Source organism: Centroberyx gerrardi, chromosome 1 (genome assembly GCF_048128805.1).
Source record: "Centroberyx gerrardi isolate f3 chromosome 1, fCenGer3.hap1.cur.20231027, whole genome shotgun sequence".
NCBI classification, from domain to species: Eukaryota; Metazoa; Chordata; class Actinopteri; order Beryciformes; family Berycidae; genus Centroberyx; species Centroberyx gerrardi.
In genome coordinates, this window is record NC_135997.1 from 23,083,345 (window position 1) to 23,108,753 (window position 25,409).

The following is a 25,409-nucleotide window of genomic DNA, read 5'->3' on the forward strand; positions in this document are numbered from 1 at the left end:
GTGTAAATCCCGCCATAGCAAACGCAGAGCAGGCTCAGAGCCTTAGCTTCCAGCTGACACTGACTCTCTTCAACATGTGTTCAGAAGTCAATGGCAGAAATTACATTATGAACTCAAGCTAGGCCAACAGCCCTTTTCCATATTGTACAACCTCCGCTGTTCCTCCTTGAGGCATTTTTGGAATGAGAAATGCCCTGATATAGCACAACAAAGACAATAACATCCCAGCGAGGGGGAGACTAATGTGTTCTTGGACACAATCTTCATCAGGAATTCCCACTTTGAATAGGTCCCAAATGTACTGAACTTAACTTGAAATGAAACCAGCAAGGGGCCATTCAAGCCTATACTGAACTTCTGTACTGAACAGTGTTGCACACCAAGACACTGTTCTCTGTTCTTGGATTTTCAAGCAGTGAAAGGGAGTGGTTTTTTTGTGCATTTATTTTTTGTTTATTTGTTTCTTTTGATTTGTATTAACAACTTTTATCATTCATTGTGCGGTTCTCAAACAACCACAGAGTGCGTAACTGGTTGAACCATGCAAACAGCCAATTTCTTACCTTTGCCTTTCTAGCACTGAGATTTATTTGTTTGATTTGAAACCATGGACCATCATCAACATTTATTCAACGGTATTTTTTGTTTTACTTGATTCAAGAGTTAGTAGGGTTCATTTGTGTGGGTGAAATGAAAAGGTAAGTCACTGGATTCTTAAAATGAAACTAGATTGGAGTGCTTGTAGCATGAACCTTTAAAAGATAGGTGCCCTGAATGGCAAGCAAATCCTTTGCACTTTAATGTTTACAGACATTTTTGTAAACTTAATATGGAGGAAGTCATTGCCAAATGCAGGTGTTGTCATTTGAATAAAAATAGCAAAAATAAAAGCTGGTATTTCTTTAATTGCTTTCAGTTTACTGACTTGTTAATATGCCATTTCAAGTGATTTTTGAGCCGTACCAAAGATACTGCAACAAGAGAGTATTGGATAAAAAACAATGGCATACGCTTTAAAACACATGGTCTAGTTTGTAGACTGGGCGGGCTTTTTATCAAATGTGTTTCTCCTGACTGGCTTGCATTACTATACACTGTACAGTACAACATTATTGCATTAGCAACTGTCTCCTGATTTGCATACCACTCTGAAAAATGTAAATTATTTAAGGTTATTAACATTGGAAGACCTGTCACAACAACGACTAATTGGTCAAGTCATTATAAGTGTCTAGTGTGAAGAATTAAACCCCCTAATTACCTTCTCATATCATTAATTCAGAAGATAAACTATTGTACCATTTTGTTGCTTGTCAAATGTTTACAAGTATCTAGAGAATGTTTAATTGTTAATAACAATTATGGCTGCAATTAAGCAATCAACACAAGTGTTTATTAAGAAATGGGCACCTCGTGATATCACACTGATTTTCAAGCAGGAGTTGCTCTATTGACCCTGAATGGAAGACTCATAAAATGTTGGTCTGAACCTTTACATCAAAATACTAATTATAATGGTTCGTGCAATTAGCTATGAACCTGAAAATGACATCTTAATCCCAAGAAAATCATCCTGGAGTCTGCAAATATCCTTTTTTCTGTCTTTTCCAATTCATTTTCTGTGGAGCAGTGCTAGCCAGTATTACAACTGCTTATGGCTCAGGACAACCTCTTCTCTCATTTCTGGGTATGAAAGACAGGAATTTCAGTTTAGACCAAACTAGACTGGGGCATATGAACTGAATCTAAATTGGAAAAACGCATTTCCTACTTAGCCAGACTATCATAATGTTTTTAAGCAACAAGAAGCCAAATCCACATCATCCTTTTCACAATGCTCATGTTTGCTTATCGGATATCTTCTGGGTTTGATTTTCCGACCAAGAAGCACGTGAATACAATGCTGTTTGGCAGCCGACTTTGAAGTCCTGGATGTTGAAGCTTCCCAGCAGCATGCAGGGCCGGATTAACCAACCACAGGGCCCCTGGGCACACGTCCTATTGGGCCCCCCACCTCTCGGTAAGCACAAACAATACAAACATAAACCTTTTACAGGTTCAAAGTAATCTGAAACTCAGATTTAGCTATTACAATCTGCCATTCCTTCTATCTAGAGCTCGCTCATTCAATTTGAGAGTGATAACATTTGTCCAACCCCAAGGTAAGCTTTAGTTCCTAGTTTTAGGTGTTGGGGCTTCCCTTTGTTTACATTTGGATTGCAGGTTGTGGCTTTAAGGAGGCGAGGTGATAGGTGGCGAGAATGAAGGACCAAAAAAAACAGTTAAATGTTGAAATTTATTGAAAAGGTTTGACTGTCTGTACCTAGACCCCCCTGCCCCACCAGTATATAATTAGTGCTCTGCATCTTAGCTGGATGATACTCACTAAATGCACTGCTCATAAAGAAAAAGGTGACTTACAGGGAATTCTTCACACAAATATTGCAATTATTTCCAATCAGACATTGTTGGACAAAATGGACTACTTGGACAGCTTAACTCCATTCATATACATGTATTATTTTTTTATTGATTTTCTGAACTCAGCCACACAATTTCGAATTGTTCGCCGCTTTCATCCCGGTGCAGCTGGACCGGCTGGAGGCTTGGTGGCGTGTTTATGCTTCAAGGCTGTTAGACAACATTTAGGCCTATATCACACACACACAAAAAAAAAAGCCGATGCTTGGACCGCGGTAAGAGGCTCTCTTTGGGAACCTTTTTACACGGCCCTCATTTCAGACCAGTAGCTATTGGACACTTGATGGGCGTGTTTGGAGACTTTCTCTTTATTTTTATTTTTTTTTCTAGTTAATTGGAGGGGAGGTTAGGGTTAGAAGATCTGGTGGTTGGTACAAAGAGACGCAAACCCGCCACCCAGTCCAAACTATCAAAATGAACTAGAAAAAAAAAAAATTCTAGTTAATTTTGATAGTTTGGACCGGGTGGCGTGGTGGCTAGTGAACGCGGTTCGTTGAAGAGCTGGTGGTTGGTACGAAGAGGCACCGTTCGCGTCCCGCTGAAGCCAACCTGCCAGCCGCTCCAAAGGTGCGGTCTGGCAGTTAGTGATGACGATTCGTTGAAGAGGTGGTGGTTGGTACGAACAGACGCGGTTCGCCTCCCGGTGAAGCTAGCCTGCCAGCCAGGAGCCTACAAAAGGTGGTCTGGTGGTCGCGATTGAGGGGAGGTTAGGGTTAGAAGAGCTGGTGGTTGGTACAAAGAGATGCAAACCCACCATCCAGTCCAAACTATCAAAATTAACTAGAAAAAAAATTCTAGTTAATTTTGATAGTTTGGACCGGGTGGCGTGGTGGCTAGCTTATCTTATCTAATATTATTTTATAGGGTTGTAGGCCCTTGTCAAAGTCCACAGTAAGAGCTTTACCAGGGGCTCCAGGGACCGTGCTGGGTAGTGCTGCTGCAGCAGTACTTTTAAGCCAGGTGGTCGTAGTCAGTAGTGGCAAGCAACAACACTGCTGCTGCTGCTGCTACTACTACAGCTGCTGCAGCAGTATAGGCCTAGCAGTGGTAGTTCCAGTAGTTCTCATTGCAGATATCTGAAATATTTTAAAGAAGCATTTTGGCTAGACCAACCAAACTGCTAATTTAAGATATCTTTCATTACATTATGACTAGTCAAAATGCTAGAGGTATCAAACAGGCAGAGTCCAGTTTGGGATGAGGTTGGGATACGATTGGCATGCTTGGTGATTGATGATATGTGATATGTGGTTTCGATAGTGAATGTCCCGTATCACAAACAAACTGAATGAGATTGAAAATGAGATCCGTTTTGTTTTGTATTGCCCACATTACCACGATTTAAGAATGAGACGTTTAATAAAGTGGAGCCTTTCACACCAGATTAGTGACCTGGGAAATACATAGGTCGACCTTCAGTGTGAAAGAGTCCAGCCAGGTAAGGTTATTAATTTAGTATTAGTTGAATATTAACTATTATTTTTTATTTGTCATATCTAGCTCTGTGTCTATGTGAGTCAAAAACATGGACAGGGCCGGCTCTAAACTGCTGGAGGCCCTAGGCAAAATTTTCTGTGGAGGCCCCATTTTGAGACGAATCCTACCCGCCATCAAGCAATAAAGACTGAGTAAAAAAATTGTGTTTAAAGCACTGTATTTTTGTTACCTATTATAAGATATAGCACATGAATATCAAAATAAAATGTAATAAATACAAAGGTGAATGTGGGTCTCTCCTCTTGTGTGGACATGAGCTTAAAATGAGGACCTTCAAGACTGCAGTGGCTTTAGAACTGTTAACAGAACAACGGTGATGTCACTTATCTTGACCAATACTGGCACTTTTTTGTCCGGCTCACTATTGCTGTCCGGGTCCTCTGTCCTTGTGGCTTGTGGTTCTGCTGCCTCAGTTCTGCCTAAGAGTTTCAACATTGTTCCTATGGAATGTAGCATATGTGTCAACATTAAAATATCAGAAAATAACATGGACATGAGAGTTAACATCACTCTAAGGGGGTCGCACACAGGACGAGAAGCGCCGCGCCGCGTAGCAGATAGGACAAGGCGCAGGTATACCACATAGGAAGCGTCACACAGAGAGCGCCAACATGTCAACGCATCAGAAGACGTGCAGACTTTTCAAATCGATGCAGGCATTGTAAACTAAATTACCACACAATGATAAAGTAACTTTGACAAAAATAAACCCAGGCAGGATGTTCACTGTGATCTCAAGCAAGTTTCAAGTCTCTGCAAGTTTTTTGTACTGTAATGAAATGAATGGAAATGAATGGCTGACATGGAAGGTAGGAAAAATGCATTCAAACATCTAAAAAAGTATGGTATGCCTCGTAAAATGGTTGGTAGATATGTTAAGTATATGTGAATTGTAGTAAATGGGCTAAAACATGCAGAAACACGGATATGGTCCTTTAATCCACCAAGAGAATGCCTACATTTTTTTCTCTTCTTGTCTCAGGGCTTTCATAGGCAACAGGCTGATTAAAAAAAAAAAAAAAAATAGTTACAAATACAAAATATATAAGGAAAGAAACAAAAATCATGCTGAACAGATTCTTAAAAAAAAAGAAAAATCACTGATAGTAAACAAAGTTATTTTTATGGCAAACGGTGTGGCAACAGTATAGGGCCATCGTGTCAGTCTTCAACTTAACAGAACCATCAGAACTGTCTACTACACTTTATTTAATGGAAATAACATTAAAAAGTCAATAACAAAAGGGTAAAAGTTTAGCATAAACAATAGCTTTATTTACAATTAATAATTATGAATACAGAATCAAAGATGTATTACATCTAAATACAAAGCACCTATTTCAAATGCACCAGAATAATTACCAAAATAATACATGTAAAGCAGGATTCTCATCTGGGTGGTTCACTTGCAGCTGATAAGCAGTTATTAATGTTTGGATTTGTTACATTGTGATTTTGACTTTGACTACAGCGATCACTTCTTCAGAGCTTCAGTCATCTCTGGAACAACCTACAAATAGAATATAAAAAAAACAAAAAAAGCATTTTTGTTTTTCCATTCCATAAAACTTAACCCAACAAATACTTTTCTTTCATAGTCTGCAGCATGCACCTTGTCTGATTGCATTGCTGTTACGTGAGACCTGAGCGCACACGTAAGGTGATAACCTGGATCTGCAGCCTGCTAGCTATTACTATACCCATCACATCAATTTAGCTTACTAAAACACCAGCGCCTATCGCACGCCATGGAACAAGTAAATAAATAATGACCTACGGCCAAACAAATGGATGGAGCCACTAGGCTTTCAACACACACAATGGAGTCCTTCTGCATGTGGGTGCCAAACCTTGGCTGTGGCACTACTTGTCCCTGCCACCTCCATATTAATGGCTGAACTCAAGTGTGGAGGTGCCGTGGCTCTAAACTGAACCCTCTCCAGCTCAACAAGGCATGTAAATGAAGAGATAGGACGAAAACAAGATCAATGTGAAAGCCAACACCAAGCAGGACTGCATTATTTGTGTGTGCAAAAAGTCTGTGGGGCTGTATGTTAATTGTACGCATAACGTATGCTGCCAAATGCCTTCAGCTTATGGCTAAAGGGCAAATGAAAGGTGGGCCTAAATGATTCATATGAACCCAATTTGTCAATACGTATCATACAGAGACAGTTTGAGTAATTGTTCAACTTTGACAGTCGGGCACACTGAGCAGACCTGCAGGAGACATGGTAAGAGGTAAATTGCTTTTGGGACCTCTCCAGTGAACCAGGAGGTGTAGTCCCTGTCACACTCAGAGAGGAAGCACAGTGAATTAACAGTGACCATTAGACACTTGTCTTAATAATTGAAATGTTTTAATAACAGCTCAGAGGGAGTCACTTTAACTGCATTAACATTACATGATCATTGTTTTCATTCTCATTAATAGAGGGAAACTGAGGGTCTCGGAGATGAGATTACATCTTCTCTAAAGTACAATAAGATTACAACTTCCTTCCTTCCTCTCTTATAAAACAGACAAATTCTTAATAAAATAGCATTGTATTACTAGTAATATAATCTGAGCTATCGTTGTTGAAAATATTTTATCGCCATTAACATAAGAAATTGTTTTATTTCAACTCAGAAGGAGCACATGGATTTACTATCAGTTAAACTTTGCAGGCTGACTTTAAATTACAAATTGTTAAAAGGTGCTTTATTTCACAAAAGCTTATTTTGACCCTGAAAACAAACAAAAAAGATTCCTTAAGACAATTCCTTAAGAGGAGGGTCACGCGTCCTCACTCGGCGGGTCATGTTAGGATATGTCACCTATGATTTTCTCAGTCCTGTCTTTCTGTCAGAGCTGCCCAGATCAAAAGGAAATCAACACTGAAATTTTAAATGGCATCATGAATTAGACATACTGGGTATCATGCAGATTAAATCAAGAGTTTGGATAGATAAGAGTAGGAATCCACCACAGGCATTCTACTGAGTTGTGTGAGTTGGGTGTTATTTTTTGCCATAGTACCATTACCTGTCTGTGTCACTTTTGTAAGCTTTCAACCTCCGACACATACATTTTATTTGAGTTGTCCTGCTTTAGTTGCCGAGTTAGAAGTACGACTCTTACACACCGAACACACCCAGCAGGAAGAACAAAAGTTAGCGAGTGACATCACCAAGACCACGACCTGCCAATCAGGGTGGTTGACTGCTCAGGAACTCCTAATAGGATGTAAGTACTCAAAACTATAAATGTTATTTGCAAAGTGAACTACCAATTTAAGCTCACAGCTAACTAATTTGAATTCTGTCTAAATGTCAGTAGCTGCTTATCCACCTCACACTCCCTCACCTTGAAAAGATCAGCCACCAAACCATAGTCAGCCACCTGGAAGATGGGAGCCTCTGGGTCCTTGTTAATGGCAACAATAGTCTGTAAAGAGACATCATGGTCAAACACCAATGTCTGACTTCCATAATACAACACCACTGTTATTTTTTTTTTTAATTACCAGACACTTGTCACGTGCAAACAAATGTTGATACATTTATCATCCTGTTTTCCTAAAAATGTGTTGTTTTGATTCCTCATTTCAACCAAGGAGCACCACAAGCTGCAGGATGGTGAAAATAATCAGAGCTAAGAATCCATTTAGGGAGACAGAAGCAATGAGGGAAGCTTCTTCCTCACAAAGTGACAAACGCCTGGTGAAGAAAACTAACAGTCAAAAGCCTTTAAGGGCTTTGAGGCTAAACCACAAACCCCTTAAATCCAAAATTGTGTTGCTATGTTAGCTGTCTACCAATACAACAAATATGAGTCAGCATACGCATCCGGACAACAACCAGTCACTGTGATGGAAATGGAAATATGGGAAACTCTAGTATGATCACGCCGCTACCATAGCTTGTATTATGTATACAGCATGCTTCCATGATGTTTTGAATTTTCCGTATGACAATATGCATTTACGGTGCAATTCGAATTAACTACACCTAAGTGGTTTCATCTTTGAATGTGATTTCTTTTCAAGTGGGCGAAAGTGATTTTGAACACAGCTCTATGGCATCAACCAGCTGGGTATATGTTAAAATGGGTAAATCTCATAAAGAACAAACACATGGGGGAGTTATGACTGCATTACTGGGGCGGCCTGACAGATTCAGAACACGTCTCACACAGGACGCTCTTTCAAGAAGCTCTAAAGCAGGAGAAAAATACAAATAAATTATACATCATTCTTTAAAAAGCTTCTCAGGTTCTCTTTTTGAAACATATTTCTTAAGTGCACAGGATCCAGAGGCAGGATAGCTCGCTTGGTGGAAGAAATCCACTCAGGAGACTGTTGTCATGGCTACAGAAGATTTTTTTTTTGTTTTTACATTTACATAAAACAGGTTTCTTCTGGTACCCTCCCCTCCACTTCTTGTTATGCTTCTTAGGATAAAAGTGGGTCAACTCCAGCAAAAACTGACCAAGCTCAATCACATCAATCCTCTTGAGATATAGTATTAATTATTAAATTACTTTGTAGTACGTGTACATTAAATTAATGTATTTCATTTGCTAATTGACTTTATCATGCACACTAACAGAAACTATGAACAGAAACTATAAACTCTATCAGAAGCAGATTCTGATTCTTTAGAAGTTCCTTGCTAATTGCTATGGCTTTTCTTTTTTTTCCCAAAAGAATTTTTTTTTTTTTACTTTTTGTCCCTGCTATTTTAATATTCCATATGGTATAAGCAATCAGAAGAGGAACTACACTAGTTAGTCATGTGATAAACATGAGGATACAACTGAGCCGGTCCTCTGGGGGACGGGACACAACATGACTCTGAGCTCCAAAGAATTGAATAAAATAATCTACACCAAAATTAACTTAGCAATCCATCGTGCAAGCACTAAATTCTATGTAGTTATGCATGACTTGTTCAAGGGTGAATTAGCAAACGGTTTTGAGTAAAAAGCACAACTCTTCAGGGAAATAACTGCTAAAGATTCACCATTTCCCAAAATCCTCCTGAAGCAACATATTCATAATGACTTCGCTCTGAAATGACAAACATCCTGACCACGCATGTCTTTTACAGTGACTTACCTACATGCATGAAAACATAGTTTTAAGGGATGTAAGTGCTTACTGACTCACTGAAACAGAATTATTTACTTATTTAAAACCTAATCCTTAATCCAAATGTAAACAAATTGTGCCTATTTTCTCGTTCTAATACTGACTGAAACAGGGCTGATACAGGACACAACTCTTGCTACAGTTTGAAACAGATTCTGAAACTGTCTAAGATTTATTTATCTTTCTAAGCAATGAAGTTAACTAGCACTTTGAGTTTGGAGGAATGCAAGACTTGAAAAAAGCTTATTTTACGATTATAAAGGAATATACACTATCAGTCAAAAGTTTGGACACACCACATTTTTCTTTATTTTTACTATTTTCCACATTTTAGAATAACAGTAAAGACATCAAAACTATGAAATAACACAAATGGAATTATGCAGTAACCAAAAAAGTGTTAAACAAATCAAAACTACCTTATATTTTAGATTCTTTAAAGTAGCCGCCCTTTGCCTTGATGGAAAGGCAAAGGCTTTGGAAAGAAATTCATACATAGGCATCAACTTCACTATTTATATTTGTCTAAAAAACAAATTTCAAGCATTGAAGCGTAAGCCTTTAGATCAAAATGGCTTTAAGATAATGAAGAACATAGTACATTCAACCAGGTGTATCCAGACTTTTGACGTAGTGTACAGTAGGAATATACAATATGTTGGTACATTATAATTCATTGACATTTCTGTGTGATCTGACTTACCTTACTGTCTTTCATTCCAGCCAGATGCTGAATTGCTCCTGAGATGCCAACTGCAATGTAGAGCTCCTGGATTTAAAACAAAGATATAGAAATTATAATAGAAAAGCATTGGTCCAGTATTTTAGACATGGTAACTTAAACAACTCCACTAACTACAATATATCAAGGAATGAATATTGGCAAATTAAGAGAAATTAATTCTTTAACTTTATTTTGCTGAGACTGATGCTGAGACATAACAATCAATGATTTGCACAGAACACACACTCACTAAACATCTGATAGTGAGCAAAGCCTGTAAATTTAGATTGTATCCATCTAAAATCAGTGGTAAAGCCACATACCACTAGGATGAATAAAGTGAATCACCTAAACCTGTAAACAGAAGAACTAAACCGATGTGTCACTGTTGTTAGAAATAGGCCGATTTAATAAGATTAAGAAAAAATATCTAATCCCAGACAAGTAGCAACCACACACACACACACACACAATGTTTCACAACAAGAGTAAATGTCTCTAAACCAGGAAACCATGTGCTTGACACCTGAAAGTAATGAGGGCCTGTCTGCGCACAACTCTACCATCAGTCATATTTGCCAGTGGCTGATTTGTTCAAATGAAGGAGGGGAAGAAGGGGATGGGCAGGTAAGCTGCTCTTCTCTGTTACGTATTCCCAATAATCTATAGCTAATGTGTGAGGTTGAATTCATTATTTTTTTCTATCAAGTGAAAAAGATCCTAACTGGCTTGCACCCGTGTCAAGTCGCCCCCTGGTTTGCACCACAACCCTGCCAAGTTGACCACAGCATGTCTCTGGCCAGCAGGCCTCACACTGGGACCACCCTGCTGGATCCAGGAGCTTTCAGCTGAGTTTGACTCGGTACCCCCGGCCCCCGGTACAATCACTGTCCCGGCCGGAGCTCAGGGTGTCTGCCAGCGTGTGCTGGGGCCCTGCAACATTTCCATCTGGTCTCTGGGGAGTCGCACATCAATTGCTTTCAGCTAAATGCACTCACATATGAATATTTCAGTACAATTTAATGTTTCAGCTACAGCCCCAAAGGAGCAGAGCATCAATTTGTGAACACAGTTCTCCCGGAGTTAAAAGCCAGGCCGGATAATACAGTATGAAAGGCGCTGTCAATCTAGGGGGCCTTTTTTCACTTGAGAGACAGAAAAAAATAGAAAAGCACACCCCTTTGCCTTTAGTACCCAGCTGCATACAAACAGCTTTGAAAGTTTTCCTCTACAAACTAGACGGCTAGGGCAGCAGGCAGCCTTCTGTTTAAAAAGACGCAGGGAAGGGAAAGAGGGAGAGGAATGACCAGTCGATTTGCCAAGCTCGGTCAGTTTTCCCAGAGCTCTGCTTGTCTGCTGTCTGCCATTTGGTCTCCACATGCACACGCTCACACACACACACACACACACACACACACACACACACACACACACACACACACACACACACACACACACACACACACACAGCTGGTGGAGGGAGCAGGCCAGGGAGTCGTGCACCTGCTGTCCTGTTAATAAAATACCCCAAAGTGATGCTGAAACGTCTTCCTTCACACAGCAAAGCTTCCCTCAGGTGTGAGAACATGAGTGCTTTACAAAACAGGCAGATTGTGACACAACTGAGTTAATCAGCCAGTCCGTATGCAGGATATTAGAGCATGTAACAAAAGACAAAAGCCTGGACTGCTGCACAAATTATAATACAATAGTGCTTCCGGTTGTGGTGTACAGCCGAGAAGGCAGTGAATATGTCTTGTATTCCATGAAATAAACATCATAAGAAGCTATAAATTAAAGCAATTGTTTCTATTCATTCATCAAAATAAATAAATAAATACATTTGTAGATCGCTCATGAAAAGAGACTGTATAAGACATTCACCTGCAAGAACTTTATGAATGAAACCGCTATAACAGGTATCGTATGAGTAATGTTTCCACATCACTAAAACAAGACACAAAACTTAAGACACTTGAACAAAATTGTTTGTTTTTTTCTGCCTGAAACCAGGTTGCAAAAATTGAAAATACAGCTTATAGAGAAAATACTAAACCAAGAAATCCTGAAATTAATCTAAATAATGAATAAATAATAAATATTATTCTGAAATTAAAAGAGATCGCTATAAAACTGGACTATACATATTTTTCATTTTCAGTTCTCTCTCCATCTGGCTTCAATGGACAAAGTTCTTCATTAAGCAGCAGTTTCAGTGTGTACAGTAATTACCAACAACACAAACGTCACGCTATGTGCTGGCACTGTTGTGACTGGGCCGAGCAGAGACTTGCCTCTGTCCTCATTAAAGTGACACGCTCTCTTGTTAAAGCCACTAATAAGCAACAGGAATGCTGCTCTGTGCTGACGAGAGCAGCTGATAATAAAATACAAGACGTGCATTTGTAAAATAAAACAGGCGGCTGACAGTTACACTAATAAGGTAATAATGGCACAGGTTCTTCAGCCCAACAATGCAGAAATGCCCAGAGGCGGCAATCAAAATTTAATACTAATTATCATGTGAATACTGCATTAACTCTGAAGAATTATGAATTATGAATCAGCAACATGGTTCCCCTCTCAGAGTAGCCTAGCTTGCATGAGGATGTGATTTTTTTTTTTTTTTCCAGATGGGGCGTTTTGAAGGCCTGTCACAGAATAAAGTATTTCACATAGACCTAGGCATACCATCACTGCTACAGCATTAAAATGACTATGCAATATAACTATAAATGTGCTAAAAGTATTATTTGAGCCATTTTTTTCTTTAATTCATCACTAAATAGTTTGAGAAGATATCTGTTTATGAGTTTTACCATCTTATACCCTGAGTGCTTGTATTAATTACACTTTTGGCAGAGTTGACTATTTTGGGTATAGAGTGGACTCAAAGCACTTAAAGCACTCACTAATGGTTCTGGTAAATCATTTAGGACTTTAAACCAGCCATTAACTATATTCCAGTAGGTTCAAATGCTGCTTAAGTGTGTATGATGACAGCTGGGGTATCTCTGTAGCAAGCCAAAACGCCTAATTAATGTATTTAAACTTATTCCGATTGAAATAATGAAATAATGTCACATCACACACTGTGGGATAATAGACTATATCGTATAAGCTGTGATTTTGTTAGAACTGTTTTGAATAAGGCTGATCTGTCTGCACTGAATCCCCTTGCTGTTTAGGAGTTTCTCTTATCAACACACACTTGTCATGCATAATGACACACACTGATTAACTGTCTATATACAGAACTGTATGTACTAACAATAATTTGTACTAACAAAATGTGGCAGATCATGACTGTTTGATAAATATTTATAAAATAAATGTTTATGCAGCGTTTTATTCGTTTTTATCAAGGGAAAAATATTTGTATTGATGTTCATGGATGTTATTCTTTTCCTCTATTTTTAACAGTTTGCTTCAATTTTAGCTGTGGTAGTATAGTATATGTATGTATGCACAGTATGTGTGTATTGTCATTTCACAGTCATTAGACTAAATCACTAATTCATTCACATAAATCTGTAATTCTACAAAACGTCAGTCCGGCAGAGATCTATAATGAATATGATACTATAAATACAATACAGGCCCCAAACAAAACTTCAAAATTGTGAGTAAATATACAATTCTAGAACAAAATTGACAGCACAATGTTAAAATCAAAATTGTGAAGTTATTCGGATTTTGAAGTTATTAAAATACAGTATTCTTGGGTCACACTGTGGGAGACTGACGGTTTATGTGATTAATGACTTACAGGTGCGACGATCTTCCCGGTCTGGCCGACCTGCATGTCATTGGGGACGAAGCCAGCGTCTACAGCCGCTCTGGAAGCCCCCACTGCATTTATAACACAGAGGGAGATATTAATAAATCTGCCACACACACACACACACACACACACACACACACTCACGCAATATTGCATGCATTAATACAAACACATGCACACGTGAGCACAGACATACACACATAAATCCATGCATGCATGAAGACAAACACATGCACACGCGCACACGCACGCACGCACACACACACACGCATAAAAGAAAGGAATTTGACTGAAATAGATAAAAGCATAATACCCGCAGCATTCAGTTGATCAGCCAGGTCATACAGCAGCTTGAAGTTCTCACCGCTCTTCAGGCCTCGTCCTAAATGGATAAAACACAAAAACATGAAAATTGCATGCACCCATGATACTGTTTTACGCTTTGGATACAAATATCCTCCAAATGGCAGATTATATTATAATTACATGATTAATGGCAACAGGCCTGGACAGGCCACAGAGGAACCAATACAAATTGCGAAATGAAGAAATTCAGTGCCAACCTGCTGCAAGTGTGTTGCAAACTGAGCTGAAAACAAATCTTGGCCGTGCAACATAGAAAGGAGAAGGTTTTCACACTGTCATAAAATAAAAAACTAAGACAATAAAAAAACCTTGTATTCGAACCATTATGCACTTCATCAGACATGATGAAGCTGATGATGTTGTCTGATGAAGAGCATGATGGCTCAAAATGTCACATAGCCGGTAACTGGCAAATAAATGTGCAAAGGGGAGTAGTGCAGTGTGTGGAATCTTTTTTTTAAATGGAAAGCACATTGTGTTGCCTTGTGTATCAAATGTGCTCAATAAATAAACTTGACTGTGAAGTACTTGGATGTGCGTGCCTTTGAGTATCTTTTTTTTTTTAAGAATAAAGAGAAACATCAGATTCCTAATGGTCCCCATGCCTTTGGTAAATCATATAATGAGTCCTGGACAGGTTTCATGAAACAGCACATCAAAGACTATGCAAAGTTTTAATTTCAGAAAACAAGAAAAAAGAAAAAACACCAAACATGGAATTGAAAGAGTTTTGGTGAAGCCGTCACCTCCGGACACCACCACTTTGGCACTGGTGAGCTCCGGTCTGTCGCTCTTGGTCAGGTTCTGCTCAAGCCACTGGGAAAGCCCCGCAGGCGAAGGTGGGGAAACTAGGAAAAGCAAATATACATATATAGGCTACATATTGTGTAGAGAGGCTTTCAATTATAGCTCTTTCTGAATTGCACAGTCATTAGACAATAACAATAACACATTTTAACTTTGACTCAGTGGGTTCTTTTATTACCAACAGGTCTATCATTCACCTGATGAGTAGTAATAGTATTTGGTCACCAACCAAAGAGAGATAAACCAATGCAAATAAGGTGAAACCTAATGCAAAAAACTCTTAATTTACCATATATTGCACTTAAATACACCTTAATTATGGATAAAAGTAGTTGAAATTGAAAGGATTACCAAACATATCAATGCAAATGGTTACAAATTCTATGCCACATATTACACAGCTGTACAACTTTAAAAAGGATTCAGAGTATGATGCATTTCTCTACTTATAATTAAAAGGTAAGACTGCATTATTTCACATATAGTTCAGATAGTAAGGTCTTTACCCTGTTCAGTAGCAGCACTTCCTCCTTCCATAGGTGCAGCTTCAAATGCCGTCCCCCTCACGGTGAACACCTTGACCTTCTCACTGCACTTCACCGTGCACAAGGCATTCCCTGTAGTGGAGCACAGTATATTTCCTTGAGCTTAATTGCAGTAAGCCAGAATACTGCTTATAACAAAGAGCCACTCTGCTGGATGTATGCATTTAATGTGTCGACATGGGTAGGACCGTGTTTTTTTATGTGAAAAAACAAAGACGTTCCAACAGACATAAACAAACTGGCACAACTTCAACTGAATCAAGCTGGGGGAGTTCCAAGGAATGGCCATAGTAAATTACTTATAGGTCTGACAATAGAGGCAAAGTGCCATAGAACTCTAAAACATTCAAGAGAAAACGAGTCACTGTGAAAAGTTCAGTAATGCAATCCAGGAAAGCCCCCCTGAATTCCAAACAAGAACATTTGGCTCTTGCCAAAGTTTAAGTGGTTGATTTCAGTCAGACATATATATTTCATGAGGTTAATGGGCCCCATCAAATTGTGATTAGAGATTCTTCTGGGAGGCTTTTATGCTAGAGTGACAGCTAGGATGACTGGGGTAGATCTTGCAGTCATTAACAGGTCACAAACAATAATGCTGCATGTGCCATTTTCACTGCATATTGAATATATATGGAAAGCCGCCACAGTTTACCCCTTGACCTTCGGCATTAGCCGGGCAGCGCACTAAGTGACAGTGAATTAGCCTATATCCAATAATTTATTCTGCCTCATAGGCTATGCATTGTGGGTAGTAAATACTATGTACAGAGCTAGGGTTCATAAATTAGCAACAGCATCATAAACCAGAATTTGGCAAAAGCTTTAATGAATGATTAAATGCATCATAACTAAAGCATGCTTATACAGTTGAAAAACACAATGAGAATAAATGGTATACTCTATTTATACCCTATTATTTTAACGAACTGTCGTGGAGAATGTTGGGTTCTAATCCATTTTTGGTGCAGAAGTAAACATAGAGAAGCAGCCTTGCGACTATGGAACCTTGCTGGACACCGTTTGGAAACTTTGACCTGTAAAGGAAAAGTGAACAAGACGCGCTCCGCTCTTCTCCTGCAGCCACTATTACAAAAAGCCATTGAGCAAGGTGCTTAAGCCCCAACTGGTTTGATGGAGCTGTTCACTTGCCAACAGTGCAATACTGCACTGATGTGTGTAACCCTACTTACCCCTGTAACTAACCCCTCCCCTTTACACTTTTGTTATTGTTTACTCCACTGACTGAATTTGTCAAAACAAGAGCCTCACCAGCATAAATGGTCCTGACGAAGGTGTCCTGGGATTTGACCTCAGTGATGTCTGAAATTGTAGCCACATCCAGCTTGGCAGACACTCTGGGAAGGAGATTCTGCAAAGGGAACCACAGTATTTGGTTAACATTTTCAGGCTTACAAAACCACGGCTCCCTAGAGACATAAAGTGAGACTATAAAAGGTAGAGTAATGGCTATAATGAGCTCTCTGAGGACGGAACGGAAAGGTTACGGGGACAGTGCGTATTTACAAATGTACTGTTAGGCCTGGTTTTGGAAATTAGCGCAACAAATTTCCAGTACATTTAAGCAACTTTTATATGAGACATTTAAAATGAACCACTCTCACTGAAAAACACCAATCCTGTGGTATATTTTAATGGAACTGATGCAGGTGACGCAGCAAAGTTGAATCAACCACATACCCTTTATATGATGGCTCAGTGTACAGTGTAAAGCTGAGCCCAGAAACAAAGATCACCCAGCCTCAGTCAATATGAGCTAGATTACAATACATAAGATATTGTTTAATGCATCCTAATTCAATTGAAATACCATTAGATCTGTGAGTTGACAGTTCTATTGTACAATGACAGATTACAAGGGGGATAATTGAGGTCAGTACTACACTTACTGAAGATCTGAAGGGAAAAAAAAACCTTTCAGACACATTAGAACATTAAGACATAATCTTTGAAAATGCAAAATCAGATATGCTTAGTTGGTCAATAAAATATTGTATTTTTCATGCATGCCTGAGCACTTTACAATATAAACTTATTTAGATAACAGAGAATCTCTGGATTCTTCCTGTATTTCCTTCCGATACTCTGTGTGAGTGTCGTAAATTATGGAGCAGAACCCAACATGTTTTAATGAGCATGGGTCCCAGGGTTAGATTAAATCTAATGTAGCACAATTTATACGATAAATATTTGTCACAGTGGATGATTATGATGATTATGTAAAAAACAACTTGTTATGACATTGGATTTCTGTAATCAACACTGTTATTCAGGTGATTTGTCCTTCAAAGCTAACTACATCTACCAGCAGCTAAGCTTGACAATATGCACATTTCCAAAACTTATTGATGACAATATCTCAATTTTTCAGGTGTGGAAAACAGTGAATTCATGACACGTATAATGATAAAGTAATCACTTTTTGCTACTGGCCTGACACTCACCTTTCCAAACGCAGAGGCTCCTGCACAGATGTGTGTGAAGTTAAACTGACTCTGAGTAGCCAGAATCAGTGGAGTTAATTCCTCTGTGGACCAAGGATAGGTTAGGCTTTTTACAGGGCAGAGCGGTAAGAGATATTCAGTATGTATATATCAACGACCAAATAATATAATATGGCAATAGGCATAATAAACAACAGAAATTCTTTACTCATAATATGTAATAGTAATATGTAATAGAATATTATAACTATAATAAAGAGATAAAAATAGAAAGATAAATCCCTAAATTAAAAAAAGAAAATCTATAATTTTCCTGGGATTACCTGGTAGAAGGCCTTTGTATGAATCATGCTGAGCCACTAGTATCTTTTTGACCCCTTTGACCTTACTGACCTGTTCAGCCACCTGTCCAGAAGAAAAGAAATAAGCATTTCCTGCTATTTTCTAAATTCCTTCAGTGTTGGCAGGCCAGTTCATGCCCCCCTGCTGAACTCCCTCCCTTCACATCAGCTGCTGTCTAATTTTAGCTCGAGTATCACTTTGTGTTTGTGCACTGCTGAATTGTCTGGCAGGTCTGTTCTTTTTTTTTTTCTTTTTTGGAATAATGGATTACAGCCCACATCAAGCAGCGTCTCTGCCAGCTGTTTTTGATGCCTATGACTGTTGCCAGGCAGCACACCCACATTATTGTAGGATACTTAAAGCATAAAGTCCCAGCAGTATTTCCTTTACGTTCACTTAGCTGCAGTGGCCCCAAATAACAGGATCAACATGATCTGGCCTTATTGCTCAGCCACCCAAACAAAATAACAATTACACTTGCAATTACAGCACAATCGTCCATATATCATCTACATATCCAAATAAGAGCCATTCTTTAACTGCAACACCTACTCCTACCCCCCACCCCCAACACACACACACACACACACACACACACACACACATCTACAAAAAAAGTCATCAGTAAACACTGCACCCTCGTATTCCTGCTCTCAGTCTTAGTTTAGGCCCTGTTAAAATACTGCAGGCCTACCTTGGTGCAGTTGGTGCCGGCGATCAGGCACGACACCTCTCCCCCCACCTTGCTGGCAGCAGTGATGGCGTTCAGTGTGATGGGTGTCAGCGTGTCATTATTGTGCTCTGCCACGACCAGGGTGCTCTGAAACCTCTGGAGGAGACTGGCCTGCGAAACAGGAACAACAAGCACGGTTTTGTTTGGACTGAAGACCCAAGGCCACATATCGTCGCTTAGGAGCAGACATAAGGCCACTGGAACACATTTAGAAGCCATATGCAAGGAAAGCACACTATCACACTGATTCAGAGGCCTTATCTTAAGAACAGACAGCAATAATACCCGGGAAGGCATTCTTTATTGGGATTATGGATGCAATGGTGATGCACCTATAGGTGCTATTGGCGAGACTGGCACTGTACCAACAATCACAGTCACGATTGGGAATGCCCTCAAGGGAATTATGGCTTTTATACAACCAACACCAATGCACTTTTTGAAAGTTTGTCTCCAAAGTGTTATACATATGTAAATATGAAGATCAGGAGAAAGGTGGCACCGGTATGACACAAGTGAAGATTAAGATTAATGTTAGATCCAGATCACTGCCCAATTCACAAAAGGTTATTAGAATTTGTCTTCCTATATCTCTCCTAGTCACAGACACAGAAAGCCCAGCTCCACATGTATTACATCAGAGAGGTCAGAGTGCAGTCCTGGAGCAGTTTGGATTTCAGTGCCTTGCTCCACGGCACCTTTACTGTGTAGGTGAGTAGGTAATGGGCCTGCCCTCAAGTCCCAATTAGATTTTTGCAGAGGCCACACTCAAACAGTGATCTAAGCCATATCAACATGATAACACAGCAATGTGGCCTGATTTAACTTTCAGTCCTAGGGCAGTTTGGCATAAGAGCCAACAACCTACTTTGTGTACTTTGGCTATGATAGTGAAAACTGGTTCAATCAAGCATATAGTGGAAGTAGCCCTAGTTGTTTCAAAGTCCAAAAACACACACTACATCAGACATGACAGCAGGAATACTAAATTGTACAACAATTGTACTAAGCGGTCCTGTCCTCAGACATACAGGTATGGTAATAGCTTGATCAGGTATTGACTTTACAGTAATTTAGCTAGCTGGCTAATACATACAGCTGGCCTGAGCCAAAGCAGGTAACCAAAACCTTTTTCCAGAACATGCATCTGTGAATTCATGATGCCCTTTGACACAAATGGAGGATTACACACGAAGCAGACAGTTGATTAGTGAAGAGGCTTTTCATTTACATTATAGCTGACAGACAGTAAAGTGGAGTCCTTCAAAAGGTAAATATTCCTCAATGACGTCATGCAGGAGGGGGTGGGCCCACGGGTAACTTGCTTACTCCTCCCCCGTGTCTGGGATGCAAGCATGTTTGTTTAGTTAAAGCTTGAGTAACTTTTTTGGAGGACAGATAGTTAAGGAGATAATTTGCTGAGTCACTGTCTTTATGTTCATTTTTAACCATTCTTGTCCCTCTCTTGTCTATAGTGAGCTTGCCAAAGCAAATCCCAACCAACCAAGTTGAGATGGCAATTAATAAAGTATTGAACTTGAACTTTATATTTGTTTGAGATTAGCTTTTTATCTAGCAGCAAAGTCTTAGCTGAGGATGTTTGGGCGCGTCTTTGCGCTGTCCCTTGTCTGTAAGACAGCGTTGAGGACTTAAACACCCAGCTAGCGTCCTGATCTGACCTTATAATATCTGCTGCAGCCAAGCAGGCAGTGAACTTGACGCTGTGCTACTAAAATAACCATATTGACGCACTTGACCATGACTGAATTACCGTTAAATCTACATCCGATTTACTTACCAACTTTCCCACGCCCCTCCTGTTCAGTGCAGATGTGTACATGGCTAAAGATTGTAATTGTCCAGCTCCTGACTGAGCTACGTTACCTGTCACGGGAAGTACCGAACCTGTCAAGTCACCGTGTTACCAGGCAGCAGAACATCCGGTATGTTTTTCAAAATAAGAGTCCAAATTAGAAAAATTGCAAATTCGCAGCTCCCTAGTCTTTTCTACACGGATTAGATTATTTAGAGTGCATACTGGCTTAATGTAAAGTGCCAAGAGAGAAAGAGAGAGAGAGAGGGGAGAGATGTAGTGGGAGGAAAAGTGAAGAAGATAGATAGATCGATAGATAGAGAAAGTTTTGAAACGGGAAACAGTTTACAACACGCCCTTGTCAAAAAACATAATATGCCATTCTCTTTCTGTTATCTGGTCTGCCTCAGGTGATTAATCCTGTTTAAAATAGACAAAGAGAAGGGATAAAATACCAAGGCGCACAGGGATGTTATTTTTTAATTGATCCTCTTTGACCCCAGTAGTAGTCTATTTTAATTAAGAGGTTACCTGGATCTAAATTAGGAGGACAGAGAGGTAGTATTTTGGTCATCCCTTGAATTTCCAGGCTAACTGACTTCTGACCTTGGTGAAGTAATAACTATCCATGCTAATAAAAATATTACAAGACTGATAGATAGGGTGCTAATGAAATTAGCAATTCACTTTATTCACATTGCCACCATTTAGCAGCATACAGAGCTTACTATTGTAATTACAAACTCCTAACAAGGCAACAGCAGCCACCACAGTCAGTAGGTGCAGCCTCCCTTCAAGTTTCACCAAAATCAAGGAGACATATTATTGATCAGAGAATTTGTATGAATGGCACATTGTACAAGAATCAGAAAGCTGGTGTGTAATCATGGCATTTAGGTCATCAGTCCTCCACTCATAAAGCAATGCACATTTCCAAGGTTATCAAAGTTGTACGACGGCCATTTCAACTGTACCCAAGAAGATGACCATGATCTATCAGTACAGGTCCTTTCTATTTGCTGTAATACTAGGGGGAATGGATGGATGGATGGATGGATGGATGGATGTTCAAGAGATAGCAGTGAGGAGGGAGGGAAGAATGTGTTTCAGACCCTTTCCCCTTTCTTAATACTCCTGTTTCTCCCTCGCTTTCTTCCTCTCGCCTCTCTAATCCATTAATATCTGTAATTAAAATGTATGATCTGTAATTCAAATGTAATTACATGCTGCCCATCTGAACCAAACATAATGAAAAGATTTGCTGTTTTCAACCATTGTAAAAATCATCACACTGGATTCAGGCATAGGAAACTACTTGAGTGAAGTATATACAACTGAAGCTGCATCCAAAAGGCTGAGAAAAAGACTAAAACTCCCGTATCTTGATTCAAGGAATGCTATTTATTTATTTATTCATTCATTTATTTATGTATTTGTTAGGGACCGTGTACAATATTAAACATAAATGTTGCCATTTGATGTATTGTACCAGATTTAGTTTAAGCTAATTTTCACCATTATACTGGGATTTTATGGATATGGATATCACTATCATTTTAACCTTTTGAACTGCAAAAGTAACAAACTACTTGTAAACTACATTTAACTAAATTATATAGTTTACAATGTCTTCACAGTATCTTTCGATTGTGCCCTTTTCACAATATGCTGATGATCTATGTGACATCTTTTAGTGTGTGTGTGTGTGTGTGTGTGTGTGTGTGTGTGTGTGTGTGTGTGTGTGTGTGTGTGTGTGTGTGTGTGTGCATCCAGGACACATGAATTAGAGCAACAGGTTTGACATTTTGACCCATGCCATCCTGAGAGAGAAGGACAGAAGCTCAGAAGCTGCTGGCCTGAAGCTCAAAGCCAAAACTGCTCTCCTTCAGCAACTATGAGGCTAAGCACTCCAGCTATTAGTATTTAATCAACTTCAGCATTTAGTTTCAATCCAAACACACAAATTTGTATTAGCATCTCTGTAATGTGTGCCTGTGTGGACCAGAGTGGCGCCAACCTGTCCATGCTGCAGATGCTAACCAGCATGGAGACCCAACAGCAGGAGAGCCATGCGAGGAGAGCTGCAAAAAGGAGAGGGGGCTTGGGTGAGGGCCAAAATACAATTAGTAACGATTTTCTTTAATATATTTTTACGTGAAACCTGCTCAAGAAGAACTCAAGAAAGCATGCTGTGGTTCAACCATATCTGACTCTCATGATCATCAGTTCTAGCTGTTCTTTTTTTGTTTGTTTGTTTGTTGTTGGATTTTTTTTTTTGCTTCCAACCCTCTTGTGATATTCCAACACTGTTCCAGACAAAATTAAAGGTCCCATATAATTCATGTTTCATGAATTTATTTTCAAATGTACAATATTTCAGGATAAGAGTAATGACTGTCTTGATATTTTTTGGTTTATTTAACAGAATTAATTGAATGAATCGGAAGAATACTTTCTTACATTCACAGCAGTCACATTAATGGGCCCTGATTGGCAGGCAGTGCCAGCTTCCATGATTCAGGTTATTCAAACCTGCTGATTGGAGGCATTACAGAGGGAGTGTCGATACACATGTCTGATTGGAAGGATTTTAAACAGGTTGACACTAAAACCAAATCCAGTTATGACGCATTGAGTGGAGCTAATCTGAAACTGCCTATAAAAATGAATGGAATTATTTACAATAATTATAAATGAAACAAAATCTAATTTTAAGACTTCTTTAAACATACCTGATCACATACCTACACAAATACAGCAACATTTGATTTTTTTATTTTTATTTTATAATAGGGCCTTTTTATATAATATGGAATACATCCTGAATGGCCCAATCAAATACAACAGGCCCAAACTGTTTGTGTGTGATACATGAGTTGTCTGCAAATGGCAATCCAACTTACACTCCAGGTCACTGCCACTGAGCAACAGACCCATCCAGAGAGAGAAAAAAAAAGATTTAAATATTATAGTTTCAAATGTTTGAATTAGATTGATTCACTGAAATAATTCATCCATTATTGTAGAATAATTCAGCATAATAGCTAAGTGTGTGTTGGGTCCACATTAAAACAAACTGATGAAATAAGTAGACATTCTTGGACTGTGTCAGGGAAATAGTCCACATAATGGTACTGTACATTGAAAGGCACTGACAGAGAAGAAGTCAAAATTTCATGCTGTGTGGGTCACAAAAAGACCCACACAGCATTAAACCATGTCTTTCAGCAAATATTAACCTATAGGGATTTAATTCTTTTGCATCTTTGATGTTTTGTAAAATCAAGTAAACAGTTCTCTGTGGCTGCTGCTGCAGTTCCTCACATTTCAAGTATGGCCATACACATTATTTGCCTGAACACATTACATTACATCCCAGTCAGAGATTTCTTCAGCCTATAAGGTCTTCATATGAAGGATGTGAATGGCAGAGCTTAGTAGTAAATGAAGAACTCAAACATATCCAGTCTCAAGTTTTTATTTCATTTTAATTTAATACCCACTAAATTGGCTTAGACCTAGGTTGAATGTTGAACTTATATAACAACTAGAGCAAATTGCCACCCCATTCACACCATTGTCAAATAAAATGTAGTTCTGGTTTCATTCCAGTAGATGGCCTCGTTCTCGAATAGATGAACAGGCCGGATGGAGCAGAGGAGAGAGGTGTCAAGTGTCCCGAGTTCCTCCTGCATTTTCTCCAAAAACAAATTACTCAAACAATTCATCGTTCTGATTAAAATAAACATTTTAATAGGAAGAGCAAGGCAATAATCTGCATTATTTTGTGCATCAGTGTCAAAGTCCTGCAATGTGACACAATGGTTTGATTTTTCAAGACAAAACTTTATCCTTGAAATAAACAATAGACAGTGTTTTACCATTATAATGGAGAGCAAAGATCAAGCAAAAAAATCTTGAAATTGACTTGGAAACCATATATGTATATATTTAAAAAAATAGTCGTATCAGGGAGCATTCAGGACCAATGTTCCCTCTGAGCTGTGTGCATATGTGCAGGACAGTTTGGGGACCTAAACATCTAATAGCCTAATTTATCATAGTGACCAAATAATATCTTGTCATTGATCAGTAATTTCTTCACTTTGTCCCCCAGAAATTTAGTCGATATAAACGTTTTTTTGAAGTTTATTTTTATTTATTTTCTTGGTGGCAAATGATATTAGATGCAGGAATTTTGCCACAAATGATAGGGTATAGCGAATTGACGCCCCTGAACAATGATGATGATGATGATGATGATGATGATGATGATGATGATGATGATATGTGAGTAGCCTACATCAAAAGCATCCCATGGCCCAATGCTGCAGATGTTGCTTTTTATCCTTTTAGCAATATGTTATATGAGAAAAATATTTTCTTTGAAAGATTTTACGTCTCGTGTCTCGTTCCTCCCCCTGAGTGTTTTGGGGAACGAAATATTCACTTCTGTCACGAATGCAAAGGGCATTCTTACATTTCAGTCATGTAGAGATAGACATGGGGCACATTTATTATGAGGCTGAGAGAGATGCGGTGGGACGATTGGAGGGTCCGGTTTTGACGTGATGACGTCAGAGCAGCGTACGGGACCTTGCAGCCTCCTCGCCCCCCTCCAGTCCGGACAGACACAAGTTATCAGGCAGCCAGCCGAGGGCCAGTCAGCTCCTCACCTCTTTTCTGCATCTACCACACTCCCCTTTATCCTTCCTGT

General features: G+C 39.1%; 1 protein-coding gene across 1 annotated transcript; it reads right to left on the minus strand.

Moving 5' to 3' along the window:
• Positions 1–5,242: 5,242 nt before the first annotated feature.
• On the minus strand, positions 5,243–20,792 carry LOC139920483 (electron transfer flavoprotein subunit alpha, mitochondrial-like). The gene is made up of 12 exons (XM_071910497.2): positions 20,678–20,792; positions 18,841–18,990; positions 18,128–18,209; positions 17,805–17,887; positions 16,612–16,711; positions 15,301–15,411; positions 14,734–14,835; positions 13,935–14,003; positions 13,607–13,689; positions 9,817–9,882; positions 7,328–7,408; positions 5,243–5,488 (listed from the first exon to the last, which is right to left on the minus strand). The coding sequence occupies exons 1-12, from the start codon at positions 20,717–20,719 to the stop codon at positions 5,453–5,455; spliced, it is 1,005 nt and encodes a 334-aa protein (XP_071766598.1). The 5' UTR covers positions 20,720–20,792; the 3' UTR covers positions 5,243–5,452.
• Positions 20,793–25,409: the final 4,617 nt, after the last annotated feature.

Excerpts from the sequence above, each read along its gene's own strand:
- LOC139920483 (XM_071910497.2), bottom strand. The coding sequence starts at position 20,719 with ATGTACACATCTGCACTGAACAGGAGGGGCGTGGGAAAGTTG. Across the intron at positions 16,712-17,804 it reads GAGCCTCTGCGTTTGGAAAG|AATCTCCTTCCCAGAGTGTC; the intron begins GTGAGTGTCAGG and ends TTCCCTTTGCAG. Across the intron at positions 13,690-13,934 it reads TGATCAACTGAATGCTGCGG|TGGGGGCTTCCAGAGCGGCT; the intron begins GTATTATGCTTT and ends TTATAAATGCAG.